The 18900-nt window shown below is 39.4% G+C and overlaps 1 protein-coding gene across 1 annotated transcript in view; it reads left to right on the top strand.

The window, feature by feature from the left end:
- The window catches only part of KCMF1 (potassium channel modulatory factor 1), an 80712-nt gene extending 64805 nt beyond the window's left edge, over positions 1-15907 (top strand). The window contains exons 4-7 of the mRNA XM_024242616.2: positions 5696-5797; positions 8265-8439; positions 11524-11806; positions 15283-15907. Of these exons, the coding sequence (XP_024098384.1) occupies positions 5696-5797; positions 8265-8439; positions 11524-11806; positions 15283-15544 (822 nt within the window). The 3' untranslated portion in view covers positions 15545-15907. The remainder of the gene's footprint in view (positions 1-5695; positions 5798-8264; positions 8440-11523; positions 11807-15282) is intronic.
- Positions 15908-18900: the final 2993 nt, after the last annotated feature.

Below are 18900 nucleotides of genomic sequence, written 5' to 3'. Positions count from 1 at the left end.
TTTCTTGACCGTATAGCATAGATCATCCACTAGTCCTTTATGTATATTCTCAAAGCAAAACTTGAATTTCAGTCTTGTATTCATTATATCTGCAGATTTTGTAGGATCAACTAATACTTTTAATTGGGCGGGAGATCCAAAAGCCTGAAGTTGTCATTGGCCGTGGCATTTAGTTAACTCAATAGAATGTCTTTCTTCTTCTTCCTTTTTTTTTTTTTTTTTGTATAAGCACTAAAGTATAATACGTGTCAACAGGTTTTGTGTGTTGGCTTTAAATTTAGATTCCTCTTTTTGGGTCATTACTCTTCTTTGGAAAAAGTGTTTTAAACCCCATTCCCCCCATTGTATTGCAGGTGATCAGAAAATCCCTTGGCATAATAAGCCTGGGTGTTTCTGTAGCTGAGTTCTAAGAGCCGCTCAAAAGCAGAGACGTGAATTGTACCCCAGTTTGAAGAAATAATGAAAAATACCAATTTAAAAAAAATATTTTGGTAGAGACTGCGTCTCACCGTGTGGCCCAGGCTGGTCTCAAACTCTTTTCTGCAAGTGATCCCCCTGCCTCATTCTCCCAAAGTGTTGGGGTTACAGGCATAAGCCGCTGTGCCCTGCCCCAATTTTGGCCCCAGTTTTTAAGAAGAGGTGAAATTCATATGAACTTTAATATTGGCAGGAACTATGCTCATTTCTTGATAATGTTTTAACCTAAAGTGTTAAGTTAGTTCTGATTTGGTACTCAGTAAATGCTTAATGGATTAGTCCATGGTAACAAAATTATATAATATAACGAATTTAGCCAGTCAGAACTTTAACTTTACCAACTTACCTGGATTTCATAGCATAGATCCTTGAACTAGAAATAGGAATGTGGTTATAAAGAATAGTTTTTAAAGCTGTGAATAGTACCCAGAGAGAGAATGCTGTCTGATGTAGTTGTATTAGTTCGAGAGAGGCCAGAGGAAATCCAAACTTGCTTTAGAATGGTTGATAATTGTATGGGGAAGAGTGTGTGGAGCTGTTGTTTTTAAAAAAAAAAAATCAGGCATGCTGACTTTAGGTGCTTTCATAGAGGAAAAGTTCTGTATATTCAGCAGTGAGTCGGTGTTTGTATGTGGAGTAATGACTTCAGAAGGGATGTTTTAAAGACATTGGCAACAAACTGTGCTATAATGTGCCCTGTTTGCTGGCTGGTAGTCATGCCTTGGAACCATGTGGAAAAATGGAGACTCTGTACGTTCTTGGGATGGGACCTCATCTCAATTGGTAAAGGCTTCCAAAGGGGCTGCAGATAAAAAGCAAGATTGATGGTGACCCTCAGTGGCAAGGTGAAGGAGAAGAGGAAACTCGAGCAATAGCAGAGACGACACTGAGAATAGCAAGGACATTTGTGAATACAAATTTTTTTTCTTTTTTTTGGAGATGGAGATTTTGCCCTTGTTGCCCAGGCTCGAGTGCAATGGCGCGATCTCGGCTCACTGCAACCTCCGCCTCCTAAGTTCAAGCAATTCTCCTGCCTCAGCCTCCCGAGTAGCTGGGATTACAGGCATGTGCCACCACGCCTGGCTAATTTTTTTTGTATTTTTAGTAGAGACGGGGTTTCTCCATGTTGGTCAGGCTGGTCTCTTAACTCCTGACCTCAGATGATCCACCCACCTCGGCCTCCCAAAGTGCTGAGATTATAGGCGTGAGCCACCGCGCCCGGCTGTGAATACAAATTTTTTTGTTACGTTAGGTAACAATAACATTTGGTGCTTAATGTAACAGAGTAAATATAGTTTTTCAGTATCATTGTATATTTAAGCTATATTTGCCAAACTTACATAGTTTGTTAATAATCAACCAGGACCTTTGTCAAAATAGATTGTTAAATCCCTCTATTTCCAGGACTAGGAAACTGTATTTGAACAATTGCTCCAGATGATTTATATATATATATTTTTTTTTTTTTTTTTTTTTTTTTTTTTTTTTTGAGACCGAGTCTCGCTCTGTCACCCAAGCTAGAATCCAGTGGCTCCATCTTGGCTCACTGCAACCTCCACCTCCCTGGTTCAAGCAATTCCCCTGCATCAGCTTCCTGAATAGCTGGGATTACAGGTGCACGCCACCACTCCCAGCTAATTTTTTGTATTTTTAGTAGAGACGGGGTTTCACCATGTTGGCCAGACTGGTCTCAAACTCCTAACCTCAGGCAATCCACCTGGCTTGGCCTCCCAAAGTGCTGGGACCACTGCACCCAGCCCAGATTATTTATATTCTTAGCCAAATTAAAGAAATACTGACTTAAGCCAGTTAAGTAAATCTTAATTGACAAGTTGTTATAATTTTAAGCTTTTGTGTTATATGGAATTTTTCTGTATGAATAATAGATATTACTCTATCATGTGGCAGTGGAAGTATGATAAATATTAATGTTGACAAGCTGTCATAATTTTAGGGTCAGTACCCTAAAATTACCCTTTGTGTCAAGTTTTCCTGTCCTATAAGAGATATTAGGCACTGTGATGTAGAAATAAAGACACACTCAAAACTAAGCAGTATTTGTGCCCATGAGTGGCACAGTGGCTTGCTTTGTCTCTCCTCCCACTCCCCACTACCTCTTTTCCATTTCTCCTGCCCCGCTTTGCTCTCCTTTTTCTTTCTTCCTCTTGTTCCCTTCATTTCCTCTCAGAAAACAGTCTTGAGAACAAGCGTTTTTGTCTTAAAGCGTGAGTTAGCTTGCTAAATATAAAATGTAAAACCTAAAAGATGACCAGGCCTCTGTGATCGCATCAGCATCTGAGCTTAGTTTTTCTTTCCAGGTCCTCATCTGAGTTAACTTTATGTGACTCAAGTGTGGCAACATCTTCCACTTGGTTCTAAATCTAGCCTCTTGATTTTTTTTTTCTTTTTTTTTTTTTGTTTTTGAGATGGAGTCTCTGTCGCTCAGGCTGGAGTGCAGTGGTGTGATCTTGGCTCATTGCAACCTCCGCCTCCCGGGTTCAAGTGATTCTCCTGCCTCAGCCTCCTGAGTAGCTGGGATTACAGGCGTGTGCTACCACTCCCGGGTCATTTTTGTATTTTTTAGTAGAGATGGGGTTTCACCATGTTGGTCAGGCTGGTCTCGAACTCCTGACCTCGTGATCCACCCACCTCAGCCTCCCAAAGTGCTGGGATTACAGGCATGAGCCACCGTGCCTGGCCTAGCCTCTTGATTTTTCTATGCCAGCTATCAACCTGGGTGATCCTCCCACAACAGTAATTTCTTATCCTCAGTAATTCTTTATCCCTAGTAGTTATGGAAGTTTGGTTGGTTGGTTGGTTGGTTGGTTTTATATTATTTCTCTATGAATGAAGCAGTTCTGAATACCTTCATCCTGCCATCTTAGCAGAGTTACTACAATGAAATAAAAAAGATTTTGAGTATAGAACCAAAGTCAATACACGATAAGGAAGGATCTTGACTTTATTTTACATCCTTGTCTCAAAGGTGCTTTTCTACTTGTTAAATTATCTATTAGGACATTCTTAGTACGTTTGATGTCTCTGCTTCCCATTCTGTTTTCCTTCTAGGAATCTATATCCTTGTGGAGACTTTTCTCATCTACCAACATTTTTATGTCCCCTCAAGTACTGAAGCCTTTGCAGCTATCATTGGATAGCTCAAGTTGTTTATAGATTTTACCTGAAGGCCAACCTAAAGGAAAGTATCTTAGAAGAAAGATGCCTTTTCCTTTTGGTGGTTATTTTCTCTTTAAATAAAAATCTTACACAGCCTTATAATATTGTAATAAAACTATAACCCAGCACTTGTTAACTTTTTCAGAATGATGCGTCTCTAAGGTGGCTTGTTTTATTTTTAAATAACTGGAACTTGTTTTCTGTTCCTCTAAACATTGCTAGTCTTTTTTTTTAAAGCAAGTCTGGCCAGAGTTTAAAACCAAAGACAAATCACACTGTCCTGCATCTCTCAAAGAGTTTACAGTTTAGCTACAGTTTAGTTACAGTTTACAGTTTAGCTAGGTAAGACCAGAAGCACATGAAAAGTAAAATATGTGTATCAGACATAACCAGGTAATGTCAGAGTACAGGAATGGTATAGATAGTAAAAGTTAAATTCCTAGTAAAGAGAGAGTGGATGGATAATCTGTAAACTTGTGACACATACGGCTACTTTTCTGACAGAGGAAAGAATCTGACCACCTTCCTGGCATCTTCTAAGAAAGGCATAGGCAGGTCTATCTACTTCTTTTTCTCTTTTGCCTCATCACATTCCATTGTGACCTGTCTAGTTCTTCTGCACACTGTCATGCTTATATGTTATTTCTCACGAACATATTTAGGTTTTCCTGAGGATATTTCTCGGAGTCCTGAGTCACATAATCAGGACAGCTGTTTAGGCATAAGAGAGACTGATATCAAATCAGAGTTGAACTCTCAGGGGACTTCTGCTTTCTAGTTGTTAGAAGATGGAAAGTTATGTTTGTTTGGGCTCCAGGAATCAGAGCAGTTTTTTTCCCTCCGTACCCCAGAATTGTCCTTCCAAGTCTCACCTTTTCCATCTCCCCTCATCTCCAGCGCTACCACCTACTCCCACTGTGCTGTCAGCAGACAATAAGGCTGACCAATTGCCTAGATTTTGCCTAAGTGAAAGAATTTCGGCACATGTACTGGCAAGATGAATCACATATCCTGTCTTTAACCTTCTTATTTATGAATAAAGACACAAGTCTACAACTTGAACTGTGCACTTCCTGGGGCTCCCTTTGGTCATGCCCCTTGCTTCAGACCTTTCTTCTTGGCCCTGTTCTTTAAGATTGAAGTTGTTCATACTTGAAGGCTTGGCTACCATTGTTAGAACATTATCTGCCCATTTGAATTTCAGAAGAGTAAAGGCCTTTCCTCTTTAAAAAGTTCCTCATTCTTTCTAGCCTTCCCCTCTCCTTCCCTCTGTTTCACCAATTCTGTTAACTATAGAAACCACCTTCCCAACCTGTCACCCACTCCCCGAACTGTGACTGTGTACACACCATTTTATTCCTACTTTCTCCTATCTCTTGCCAAAAGGCCGATGGAAAGTTGTTCTTCTGCTCCTTGAGCCTGACCTGGTTACAGGCTTCTGGCCTACCACCCATTTCTTCGGGAAATAAGGTTAAAAAATGGGCTTCCATACCGTATTCCCCTTGGAAGTCACATTCATAACTTTATAGACCATATTTGCATATATTATCAGTAATCATAATTTGTCTTACATTCAACATGTCTGTTGAATGTTTGCACAGTTGCATTTAATCAGACCTCTGCTGTCTTATTTGGGAATTGGCTCTCAAGTATAGCTTACTTTGGAGAAGTGTGCCATAGGCTTGTGTCTGTCTTTACCATTCAAGACTGGACTTACACGTGAATGTGCACTAAATAGCACATTTTAAAGTTTTTTTAATGGAAACTATTTTGCTAAGCCATACAAATGAATCAGGCAGGCCGTTAGAAGGCCCTGCCAGAGATCAAGTTTGGTGTGTCTGAAACTGTTGTGTTTGACCCTGAGGGACCTTGTGTGAACAGTTCTTGCTTAGGCTTCTACTGCTTTTCACTAATTCAGGATCTGCTGTGTTTTCTATTGGTTAAAACTTGATAATAGTAAAACTTAACAGCAGAATACTCGTCTAGAAAGATGCCTTACTGACGTTCATTTATTAAGCTGCTTTCTTTACTTCCATTTCAGATTTGTCCAATATGTGCAGCGTTACCTGGAGGCGATCCTAATCATGTCACGGATGACTTTGCAGCTCATCTTACACTTGAACACAGAGCCCCTAGAGATTTAATATCCTTTTAAGAGATGACAAGGAAAAGAGTTGTTTATAATGTTTGTCATTTTGATTTTTTGTTTTGGAGACAGGATCTCGCCGTGTCGACCTGTCTGGTCTCAAACTCCTGAGCTCAAGTGATCCTCTTGCTTCAGCCTCTTGAGTAGCTGGGACTATAGGCACACATGTGCCACTACATCCAGCTTGTCATTTTGATGTTTTTTAAGGATGATATCCCCCAAAAGAGGAAAAGTAATGTCCAAATTATTTTTACTTATTTGAACTTTTCCTAAAAGTGACTCAGTGTTGAGATGCGATTTATTTCTCTTTTTATATACTATCACTGTTGTATGAACCATTTTCATTAAGTGAAAGTTGACTTGTCCTTCATCTTTAGTTCATTACAATTAGATTTTTTTTAAGGCAGTTTGACCAAATTGTGTCTTCCAGGATGGCGTTTTCATACAAAAGCAGAAAATGTTAATCCAGATTAAAATTTAGTTAGTTAAATATGAAAAGGCATTATTTGCTTTCCCTCTCTGTTCCTCTGCTGCCTTACCCTGTTGTGGGTGTGGTGTGGTGAGATGGTGGGGACAGGTGTGCATCTTGGTGTTTCTTTCCTTTTTGGGGTCCCCTTCTCCAGAGAGAGCCATTTCCTGCCGAGTTCCTGAGTAGGATAGCATAAGGTCAGCTCTAGCTTTAAATTTCCTTTCCTGCTTTTCTTTTTTTTTTTTTTTAAGTCGGAGTCTTGCTCTGTCGGCCAGGCAGGAGTACAATGGCGCGCTATCTTCAGCTCATTGCAACCTCCGCCTCCTAGGTTCAAGCAATTCTCCTGCCTCAGCCTCCCTAGTAGCTAAGATTACAGGTGCCCACCACCACACCCAGCTAATTTTTGTATTTTTAGTAGAGATGGGGTTTCACCATATTGGCCAGGCTGGTCTCTTGGCCATGCTGGTCTCAAACTCCTGACCGCCTGCCTCAGCCTCCCAAAGTGCTGGGATTACAGGCATGAGCCACTGCGCCTGGCCAATTTTTGTATTTTTTTAGTAGAGGTGGGGTTTCACCATGTTGGCCAGGCTGGCCTCGAACTCCTGACCTCAGGTGATCTGCCCACCTCGGCTTCCCAAAGTGCTGGGATTCAGGCGTGAGCCACCACGCCCAGCCTCCTGCTTTTATTTCTGCATTCCATTCCTTGTCTCTCAACAGTTTCTGGCAGTGTTCCCTGAGATTACTGGCCTACCAGAGCGATTATTTTTGTGGACTCAATGCTTCTGGTTTCAGGTTATGAAGTGTTCGTCTAAAACTATCACCAGCTGGGTGCAGTGGCTCATGCCTGTACTCCCAGCACTTTGAAAGGCCAAGGTGGGAAGATCAGTTGAGCCTAGAAGTTCGAAACCAACCTGGACAACATAGGAAGACCCCGTCTCTACCAAAATAATGAGCTGAGCTAGTGGCACACACCTGTGGTCCCAGCTACTCAAGAGGCTGGCTGAGGTAGGAGGATCGCTTGAGCCCATGAGCTCAAGGCTGCAGTAAGCTGTGATTGCACCACTGCATTACAGCCTGGCAACAAAGTGAGACCCTGTCTCAAAATACATACATATATATATATATATATATATATATATATATATATATATAAAATCATAATATAAAATTATCGAATATGTAAATATGATCATATCACTTTCTCTAGAACCCAAACCATCCTCATGAATATGATGGAACAGGGCATGTACCGTGACACCTGAAGGCCTCTCGGAGCTACCCATCCGGCCCTTAAATAACTCCAGAACCATCAGCGGAAAAACTGAGAGGCCAGCAAAAAAAATTAATCTGCATTATAAAGCTGGTCTGTTTGGTGCTTTAAAGGAAAAATCTCTTCTATATGATCTGGCCTCCCCAACCTCTCATTTGCCTTTGTGGAAATGTAAGGTTGTCTTCATGAGTTTTGACAGCTGTTTGCAACTCAGGACCTTTTTCAATTTGACTCACACTCAGCTGTGTAAGATGGTTGAGGCTGCTGGGAATTTGACTTTGTGATAAATGTCATGTTAATCTCTCTGTGTGTCTTACACAAGAAATGCAAATCTCTTTTCTCTTAGCAGCAGCATTGGAAAGAAGCTTAAAGACAGATTAAAACTAATAATCCAAAAGGAATCTTTGATCTGCTGAATATAAATTCAGTATTGTTCCTTTTTCATTATAGGTGGTTTTTGAGATTTCATGAGCTATATAGAGAAACTTTCTTACCTCACACACCCGATACACACACACACACTCACATGTTGCCTTACATTTGAGTGTCTTTTTAGGGTTAATAGCCCTCATAGATACAGTTGGGACATTTGCACTTTAAGTTAAATGTGCTGTTTTTAAATGCTTACAATTCAGGAAATCTTTATATCTGTCTAGCAGGGACTCAAGTGATTTTTTTTTTCTTTCTGTGAAATACTTTCGTTTTTTTCTTAACTTTTGGGTTATGATGAATCGAGTGGTGTTCGACATGTACGTAGAATGTTTCACCCTGGCCGGGGATTAGGAGGTCCTCGTGCTCGTAGATCAAACATGCACTTTACTAGCAGTTCTACTGGTGGACTTTCTTCTTCTCAGAGTTCATATTCTCCAAGCAATAGGGAAGCCATGGATCCTATAGCTGGTAAGTTAGTTTCACATTAATAAGGGAAATGGCAGGGGAAGGAGCAGCTCCTTTTAAAACTTTTTGTGATGCCAGGTGCGGTGGCTCACACCTTTAATCCCAGCACTCTGGGAGGCTGGAGCGGGTGGATCACTTGAGGCCAGGAATTCAAGACCAGCCTGGCCAACATGGCAAAACTCCATCTCTACTAAAAATACAAAAATTAGCCAGATGTGGTGGTGGGTGCCTGTAATCACAGCTACTCAGGAGGCTGAGGCATGAGAATCGCTTGAGCCTGAAAGGTGGAGGTTCCAGGGAGCCGAGATCGCACCACTGCACTCCAGCCTGGGTGATGGAGTGAGACCCTGTCTCAAAAAAAAAAAAAAAAAAAAAAAAAAAAAAAGCTTTTTGTGACATTTCTGTTCTTAGTCTCACCTCTCTGATCATAAGCCACGTTCCTTCACAAAATTCCCAAATACATTAAAAGTGTAAAATGTGTTAAAAGCAGACACTTAAAGTAATTCATACTCTTCTGGCATTGCTTAAGTCCAGTAGTCCCCCCCTCATGTGGTTTTGCTTTCCTGGGTTTCAGTTACCCACAACCAACGACAGTCAAAAAATAAGTGCGTATAGGACAATAAGATACTTAGAGAGAGAGATCACATCACATAACTTTCATAGTATATTTTTAGATTTACTCTATTTTGTTGTGAATCTCGTGTTCCTAATTTATAAATTAGGTGCCTAATTTATAAATTAAACTTTAGCACAACAGATAAGTATGTATAGGAAAAAACATAGTATATATAGGGTTCTGTATTATCCAAATGCCCATTTCAGCCATTCACTGGGGGTCTTGGAACATATCTCATGCAGGTAAAGGGAGACTACTGTTCTTAGAGACATAAGATGATAAGAAATGATTTTATGTTGTATTTGTGGCCTCTATTGAAGCCCAAGGAAATCATAAAAGATTTCAACTTGAATACCTCCAAAATGTCATGGTTAAATCTCCATAAGTACACATAAAAAAATGTCCAAAGCACATTTGAAATTAAGGTTTTATAAGGTATAGCTAACATTTTTAAGAACATGTTATGTGTAAAATTCTGTCGCAGATTTATGCCTATCTCAGATGTTGTGCAGAGCGCCTCATGGCTTCCAGGTACATATTCCATCCACCACATGGACACATTTCAGAACTGTTGTCTATAGCTAATTGAAAAGACTAAATAATTAAGCTCTTCTCATGGAAGAAAGGAAAGTAGGACTTAATGTCCTGACCTTGATTTGAGAACTATATTGTTGTAGAACATACTGAAAGGTACATGTTTAATAACTTGGGAAAAATCTTAAAAAAAAAAAAAACACAGTTTTTGAACCTGGCCATGTCACTGAGTCTAGTACATGACAAACCCAGGAAGTTGGTAGCAGAATACAGGGTCAAAATAAAATACAAGAAATCACTGTAGCCTGATAATCTGCAAGACACACCAAGCAGACAAGTGGTAAGACAGTGGGAAGTGTGCACACATTTAAAGCAACAGTTCTGAAATGTGTCCATGTGGTGAAGTGTGCACCTACCTGGAAGCCATGAGCACCCTGCAGAACACCTGAAACACTGATAAGTGTAAATCTGTAATAGAAACTGAGAACATGAGCACTAAATGACAACTTAGGAACACAAAGGAGGAGACAGCAGACACTGGGGGAGGGTGGGAAGAGAGAGAGGAGCAGAAAGATAACTGTTGGGTACTGGGTGATGTAATAATATGTACGACAAACCCCCGTGACAGGTGTTTAACCGTGTAACAGACCTTCACATGTACCCCAAAACTTAAAATAAAAATTTAAAAAAGAAAAAAAAACCTAAGAACAATTTTATACCTATCACGTTATTTAAAAGTTAGATGTACCATATAAAATTTTAATTCCAAATGTGCTTTGGACATTTGGGTGTGCAACAACAAAAACAAGCCTAATAAACTGAGTTTGGGGGATTTAAAAAATATTTCTTCATCCAAAGGGAATATTTACCTGCTATTTTGGTGGCAGACACTAAAAATTAAAGTAGTTTCTGGGAGCAAAATTCAAAATTGAGAAATTTTCTTCATTTGATTTTTTTTCTGTCAGTGAAAATTAGTTTATTTTAGTGATAGACTATATTCCATGAAAGAGTGGTATAAGAGTGCTATAAAAAGCCTGGGATAAAGCAACAGTGAGCAAGAAAACAGAAACTGTTAATGAGTTTTAATGATAAAGAGTTTTTGCTGGCCTGAAAGTGTCTGCAAGGCAGTCATCGATTCCCTATAAGCGAGGTAGACCCTCCACTTGGAAGAAGGCATTTCACTGTACCTTAGGTGAGGATGCGGGGACAAAGGTTTACTTTACACCTCTCTTAATGAGTACAGCCTTATGGACACAAGACAGTCTGGATCATAACAGGCCACTAAGTAGGCTGTACAGTCAGATGCAGCAGGTTCTCAGGAGCCAGTCAGCCTTGCTGAGCACTGCTAGTGGTATCTACTGCAGTGGTACTCTGAAACAGCAGTACCAGAAGGTACTAGAGGGAGAAGGCAGAGGCAGAGAGTGTGCAAGCGCCACCATCAGAAATGATCCAGGCCTCTTGGACTGAATCCTAATAATTCATTCAGTCATTCAGTAAATGTTTGAATTCCTGCTATATCAGGCCCTGTTCTGAGAGCTGGGAATATAGTCAACAGTAGACCTCATCCCTGCTTCCATGGAACACATATTGAGAGAGCTTATATAATTGGGCCCACAGATAAACCACTTCATTAAATACTAAGAGAAAGCTTAACTAAATTAGTCTATTATGCAAATAATTTTAAAGACAATTTAAGTTTTACTTCAAACATAATTCAGTCTGGGTTAATATTCGTATGCATTTGCATTCCTGTACACAGTAACTCCTGCCTTCAGGAGGCATTCTAGAAGGCATTCAGCTCTTAACTGAAACTGTGCTGCGGTGGTTACCTACCTGTTCACAATGCTTTTGATGTTGTTCCAGTAAAAGAGTGATCTGTAGCGTTTTGTTTTCCTCAGTATTAAGCAGACATTAATTGTCTTCATTTCCATTGGCAGAGCTTTTATCTCAGTTATCAGGAGTGAGACGTTCTGCAGGAGGACAGCTTAATTCCTCTGGCCCTTCCGCTTCTCAGTTACAACAACTGCAGATGCAGCTGCAGCTAGAACGGCAGCATGCCCAGGCAGCACGGCAACAACTGGAGACCGCACGCAACGCAACCCGGCGTACTAACACAAGCAGTGTCACCACTACAATCACACAATCCACAGCAACAACCAACATAGCTAATACAGAAAGCAGTCAGCAGACTCTCCAGAATTCCCAGTTTCTTTTAACAAGGTAGCTCATTTGTTAATAGAATTTTGTTTGAGAAGTAATATTTTATTGCCACTACAGTCTGGAATTATCTTTTCTCTTTTGTGCATTATATTTCTTTAAAATTTTGTGTTTGATTAAAACTCACAGATCTCTAATTAAAACGCATATTCAGTATTTCCCCAAGAATGTGAAACATAGTAATTATTTTAGATAAATTAAGAATACTGGGCCAGACCCAGTGGCTCACACCTGTAATCCCAGCACTTTCGGAGGCCAAGGCAAGCAGATTGCCAGAACCCAGGAGTTCCAAACCACCGTGGGTAACATGGTGAAATCTTATCTCTACAAAAATGAGCCAGGCGTGATGGTGCGCACCTGTAGTCCCCGCTACTCAGGAGGCTGAGGCAGGAGGATCACTTGAGCCCTGGAGACAGAGGTTGCAGTAGCCAAGATTGCACCATGCACTCCAGCCTGGGCGACAGAGTGGGACCCTGTCTCTAAAATAAAATAACTGGTCTTCTTGTTCTCAAGGTATATATCATCATATAATATGAATTGTTTTGCCATAGTACCCATAAAACTTAAACACTATATCATTATATATATATGGTTCATATTGGGTGCATTTATCATAATTAACATTGCTTGTTATTGCCAGTTTTAATCTGCTTTGAAATATTAAAAGTATAAGAAGGATTTCATAATACAGTGGCAGTTTTCTCCTGTGAATTTCTGAAAAAGCTAGATTTAAATTTTTATGGTTGGCACACAAAAGTAACTGTTAAAAAAATGGCTTCCTATGGTATAAATAATATTTAGTAAAACAGTAAACTACTGGATGGAGTTCTTGTTTGCTTCTGAAACTGTTAGCAACTGCATGTATTTGTCTGCCAAAACTTCACAGGCATTTTATGTGACTTTTAGGAATACAAAGAATTTTAAAAAGAGCAATGATGAATGGAGACTTAGCCTCAACAGATAATGAACCTGGACTAATTGGGCTTTTAAGGGAGCAGAGAGGAATATAAAGGAAGAACTGTAAAATGAAGAATAAAGTTGTGTAATACATCATTATTTCCAAAATGCAGTGTGTATGACAATTCATTGGGATGTTAGAAGAAAATATTATAATTTCTACTTATATTTCTTTTATCTCATGCTCTGTTAATACAGTGGTGCATGTGTATAGTTACACATAACATATTGTGGGTGCAGAATAAAAAATGCTTGAAAATCCCTGGGCTAGAGCCCCAGCTTTGCCACTTACAAGTTTTGGACCTCAGGCAAGTCATTTCACTCCTCCAAACCTCAATTTTATCATCAGTATCCCAGAAGTTTTGCCTCTAGAGAGAGAATTATTTTGAGGATTAAATGGAATACTGGTATGTGTATGGTCTGGCTCAGTATCTGGCCTATAGTAGAGGCCCAATTTATGGTACTCATTATCATCATTTGTTATGAAACCAAGAAAAACATTTTAAATGGGTAATTTACCTTTGAATTATCTCTGCAAGGTCAGTAACTGTGCCTGGTTATTACCAGATAATGCTGCTTTAATGTGAGAAAACCACAGAGCCACAGATGGAGCTACCTGCTGCCATGTAGCCTTCCCCATAGGGACTGACCAGCAGCAGGTCTATAACATGCCAGATCTAAGTCCCTACCTCAAAAAGGAGATCTACTAGCGTGCATTTCTACTGAGAGTTCACAGAACTGTGGGTGGAATGTCTTGCCAGTGCCCTTTGGAAAAGACATCTTCCTACCCACCGTTGCCCTATCCTTTTTTTTTAAGACCCAAACTACTCAGCTTGATCTGTAATTTTTTTCTGTGCATTTATTCCACACCCAACTCTCAGAGTATGGTATGAGTGACCTCTGAGTGCTGTCTGTGGATTCTGGTTGTAGCTTCTTGAAATCCCCCTTCTATCATCTGATACTGTGCATTCTATGGTACCATGCAGTTTGCAAACCACTTTCCACATCTTTTATTGTATTACATTCATATGATTTATTTAAGGCAATATTTCCCCAGAAATACTCTCTTAACTTCATATATTCTAAGGAACATATGTAATTACTTATGTTCTTCCACCCCCAATTAATAAGGTTGCAGAAAGCAAAGTAAGAAAAATAAAAAGATTATTTACTGTTGGGCTTCTCAGAACTTCAAATATATTAACATGCATTGTGAATTTTCAAGGCAAGGAGAACGGCTGCAGTGTATGCAGGGGAGATCCTTCTTTCTGGTCACACAGCTCTTATGTGATATATATAGGGCCCAAGCCTTATTTTTGGTCTTTTCTTTGACCAAGGGCAGTTCCTATTCATGTTGCCCTGCAACTGATGGTAAGGTCACAGTTTCTTTGGAGTCCAAGATAGTTGACCTTTTAGAAAGTGATTGTTGGAGTGTGTAAGTCAGATCGGTCTTTTTTTGAGACAGAATTTTGCTCTTGTTGCCCAAGCTTGAGTGCAATGGCACGATCTCGGCTCACTGCAACCACCGCCTCCCAGGTTTAAGCAATTCTCCTACTTCAGCCTCCCGAGTAGCTGGGATTACAGGCATGCACCCCCACACCCGGCTAATTTTTTGTATTTTTAGTAGAAATGGGGTTTCACCACGTTAGCCAGGCTGGTCTCAAACTGCTGACCTCAGTGATCCGCCCGCCTTGGCCTCCCAAAGTGCTGGGATTAGAGGCATGAGCCACCGTGCCTGGCCAGATCTAATCTTTTGACAATGGGACCAGTTCATTTTGCTAACCCCAACTTGAAGATCCTCACAAGCCTTGCAGTTTCATTTATATCCTAAATTTTATATTTCATCAAGAAATCTGTCTAGTCTCTGTGCAGATGAGCCAGGTTTCCCGCATAGCCCAGATCTCATAAGTACATGCATCACGGGAGCAAGTCAGGCAGGTAGACCTTGTGTCTGCCCTGCTACACTGTAGGTCCTTGGTAGAAGAAATGTAGGAGTTTGTATGTATGTGTTTTCTTGCCCTCTCTAGCTTCTGCATATACCAGGAAGAATTAAATAGAGTAATAGAGAAAAGTCAGAGGAAATTTTAGGATATTTTTCAGTTGAATATTCTGTTCACTGCAGATTTTGTTTTTGTTTTATTTTCCTCTTTTTATTTATCCCCAGATGAAATTCTGGTTAGATACTTTCCCAAGCATCTAATCTGTAAGAAATCCTGTTTTCCTTAGAAAATTTTCACCTAGCTTTCTCTGGAGTGGAAAAAGTCTAAATGTATTTTTTTTCTCATTGAGTCTAATTAAAGCATAGATTTGCACCTCCAGGTAACAGTATTGCAACAAGTGTGGGGAATTCGTCTCAACACAATTAAGGATAAATTAGAGCCTTAGAGCCAAGTATTCCAGCAATGTCTCATTCTGAATTTTGCCACCTGTAAAACTTCACAGTAGAGAGCACTGTAGAAATTGGCCATGCCATTGTTCATTGACTTTTTAACAATAAGGTCTTTTCTTTTTAACTTACACAGGTTGAATGATCCTAAAATGTCTGAAACGGAGCGACAGTCCATGGAAAGCGAGCGTGCAGACCGCAGCCTGTTTGTCCAAGAGCTCCTTCTGTCCACTTTAGTGCGTGAAGAGAGCTCATCCTCAGACGAGGATGATCGGGGGGAGATGGCAGATTTTGGTGCTATGGGCTGTGTAGATATTATGCCTTTAGATGTTGCTTTAGAAAACCTAAATTTAAAAGAGAGTAATAAAGGAAATGAGCCTCCACCACCTCCTCTTTGATGACATCCCAATTCGCAGACAATGTCCTCTGTGCTGTATTTGCCAATGAAAGTGGACAACAACTATCTTGGGTTTGTTTGGTGATTGTAATTTCAGGTCTGTCACTCTTGTTACATTGTGTACATTCAAAAGGAAGAGAGAAAATATATATGATAATCATTTCCACTTAACTAATTTTTACTTCTAGCAGGTAAATGTAGGTAGCAGTGCAGGGGTGATCTCTGCTTCCTGTACCTTGACATGCAAAAGGCTCTCCTAATACTCCACATTCAAACTGAAGAGGAAAATTGAAATCTCTAATGAAGCTGCTGTGTGTATTTATGAATATTAATGAATAAAAACTGCTTGGATGGTTTACCTTAACTACTGCATGAGGTTTTTTGCAGCGTGCATGAGTTTTAGTGACCTTGTTATTTAAAAAGTTAAATACAAGGAGTAAAACTTAAAAAAAAAAAATACAAAGCCCAAAGCTTTCCCAAACATTATTCAATGGTTACACGACAAAGTAGCTTTTGAATAATGTCTGCCTGAATCACCTTTCTTTGTGTGCCTCCTACGCACAAAGCCAGCTCTGCAGTGGAATCTGGGGATTATAGCCGGGTGTGGCACTCCGCCCTGTGTGACTGTCCTGTCGCCCTGTTAGTCATCTTGCCTGTGTGGAGCTCAGCCTGTCTCTTTAACTCATCTGTAGAAGACACACCAGTAAAGCTACTGTTGGAATCTGCTGCAGGGGCCTTTGTGTGCCCTGAAAACAAATCCTGTTCATGTTTGTTTAAAGTTTTTACTTTTTGTGGTTGTTTAAAATTTTTTCAATTGTTAAATATGTTTTATTCAGGTGTAGATGAATTTCATTTATTGACTGTTCAACAGAGTTAACCTGAATTATGTTGTCTTTGTTTTTAAAAATCTCACATTCTCAATCATATTTTGCATTATTTATGTATTTGCTTTGTAGTTTGCTGAGACAGATCAGTATCAGGGGAGCTTTGAGGATTTGCCTTCCCAGATTTGTCAATATATTACAACCAAATTCTTAATGCTAATTTTAGCACCTTTTATTTATTGGGTTTTTTCTGGCATAAAAAGTAAAGCCTTTTAATTGAATCATGCCACCTATATGCCTATATTATTAATCCTATGTGTAAAAAAAATGTACAGCTTTTTTTGGGTTTGTTTTGGGGTTTGGAAGGGCCGGGTTATTTTTTATTTCCTGTTTCAGTTTTTGTGCATAGACTTTCACAATAGCTCCAAGGCAGGGACAGCGGGTTTGGGGGTTGGGAGGGCAGTTTTTGGAATGTAAATTTAGGACTTTTAAAAAGGTGCGCACAGCTTCTGATAAATTTATAACTAGACTTAACCTAATCATGTCTCGTTCCAGTTCTCTTTTCTCTGAGCCCTTTTCAAAGTCTCCTCTCTTTCTCCGTCATCCTTTTCCTTTCCTGTCCGTGTATCTCCGTTTCTTCAACATGACAAGCATACAGACTTGAACACCCCTCCGGTGTTCTTCCGAGAACTGTGAAGTCCATGTTCATCCAAATGTAACCAAAAAAGAAGTCACCCTACATGTCTGAAAAACTGTTGCTTCTCCTCTGAAACTTCAAACTCCAACGATTTCCAAATACAATAGCTTTGTTTTCTTTAGTTCTGTAATGGAAAATGTTTAAAGGAAAACTTTGCACCAGGCTTCTGGTTACACTAGAAGTCAAGCCCATTAGGGATTTTCATTTTTTTTCAATTGGTTGTTGAGAAGTTTCAAAAATCAGTTTTCAAGCTGTGGTCTTTCAAACACATCTGCACATAAGTCACACATTTCAATAAAGCATTTTCAAGACTGTTGACCACTTGAATTTCTTTGGTGTTGGTGGATTAACCTAACCATTACTCAGAGATTTTATATCTCTAATCCAGTATTTTTTTTCTTTCTATGCTAAACATGGGAGATCCTGTTTTTGTGTGAATGCATTATTTTGGATGTGAGAAATAAATGCCAATTATGTACTTTCCCTTTTCTGCACAAATTCTGGGAAAATGTAAAAGCCTTCATTTTTTAAGATGGTTTTAGGGAACAACTGTAAGTCCATTCAGAGCAGTTTAATTTAGATGATCACTTTTAACACTTCAGAAGACCTAAGGAGTCATAAGATTCCATCTCATGTAGAATACTGTATATTAATTATTTTTTACCAGATATTTTACAAATACCTCACCTCATCCTGTATGTAATCAATAATGTATTATTTTAGGGTAGAACGACACAGAATATCAATATAAAAATATATTCAAGCCCTTGAAATTCTTGTGTCCTTTTTCTTTAGTTTCTGAATGAAAATCTTATTACTGGATGTACTATTGAATAAAAATTAATTGCAAAGACTTTGATGGACAGGAGACAAAATCAAAATATACCACTGTTTATTTTGGCAGCACCTTCAAATTTCTAAGGACCAGATCCTGAATTTTGAGAATTTTTTGTTTCGTTGAGTTTTGAGTGTCTAGGATATAAGTTTATAAATGTTCTACAGTGCTTGTCTTTACTTCCTGTTTAGAAATCATTTAAATCTTTCCCCTCAAGGTGCTCTGGAAGAAGTGTAATTTCAGCTCTGAACAAATAGAAATAACTGTGCTTCCTTGTATGGCTGCAATCATAAGACAGAATTTCTGTGGTTGGCTACCGTGAAATCTTTGTATTTATATTGCATTGTTTTGTTTTAAAGAAAAAAAAAAATCCACAGAAGTAGAACCTAGGTTTGCTACTAACAAAATAGTGGATTCTTATAATTAGGCTCAGGTAAAGTAAGAGAAAACTTCTCTCCCTGTGGCCCCCAGAGAAATGAAGTAGGATAGCAGATTACACTATTAGAAATAATAGACATAACAAAAAAAATCGAGCCCATTGTCCCCACCCCCCATTTTCCTTCTCAATATTAGAAATTTCAATAATAAGCTGACAGATTTTCAAAGGTCACCAAGGCTTTTGTGTTTTTTTCTGGTCTGGGGGCCACAGTTAAAGAAAGGGTAACAGGTTCAGAGTTCTCTTGATACGTCCAAGCCTTAGTTTCCAGGAAAAAAGCTATGCTCCTCACTGCAAATATTAACGCTTTATATATTTACTCCACGGATGTTGGGGTAAGCACACATGTCAATAGTTCATAGCTCTAGTTAAGGACAAATAAAGCGGGATGGGGGGTAGAAGGAGAATACTAGAGAGGTTAGGGTAGCAGGTGGCTGGAGAAAAGGATCTTTTGAATGGAATTCCTGTAACAAAGTGTTCAGTACCAATATTAAGTCTACTGTAAGTGGGGTCTAATATGGCTTACTGATACAGGCATGTGTAAAAAACTAAGTGTGATGGAGGA

Source organism: Pongo abelii, chromosome 12 (genome assembly GCF_028885655.2).
Source record: "Pongo abelii isolate AG06213 chromosome 12, NHGRI_mPonAbe1-v2.0_pri, whole genome shotgun sequence".
Classification (NCBI taxonomy): Eukaryota; Metazoa; Chordata; class Mammalia; order Primates; family Hominidae; genus Pongo; species Pongo abelii.
Note: the sequence above shows the minus strand (reverse complement) of the source record. Positions and strands in the feature narration are given on the sequence as shown.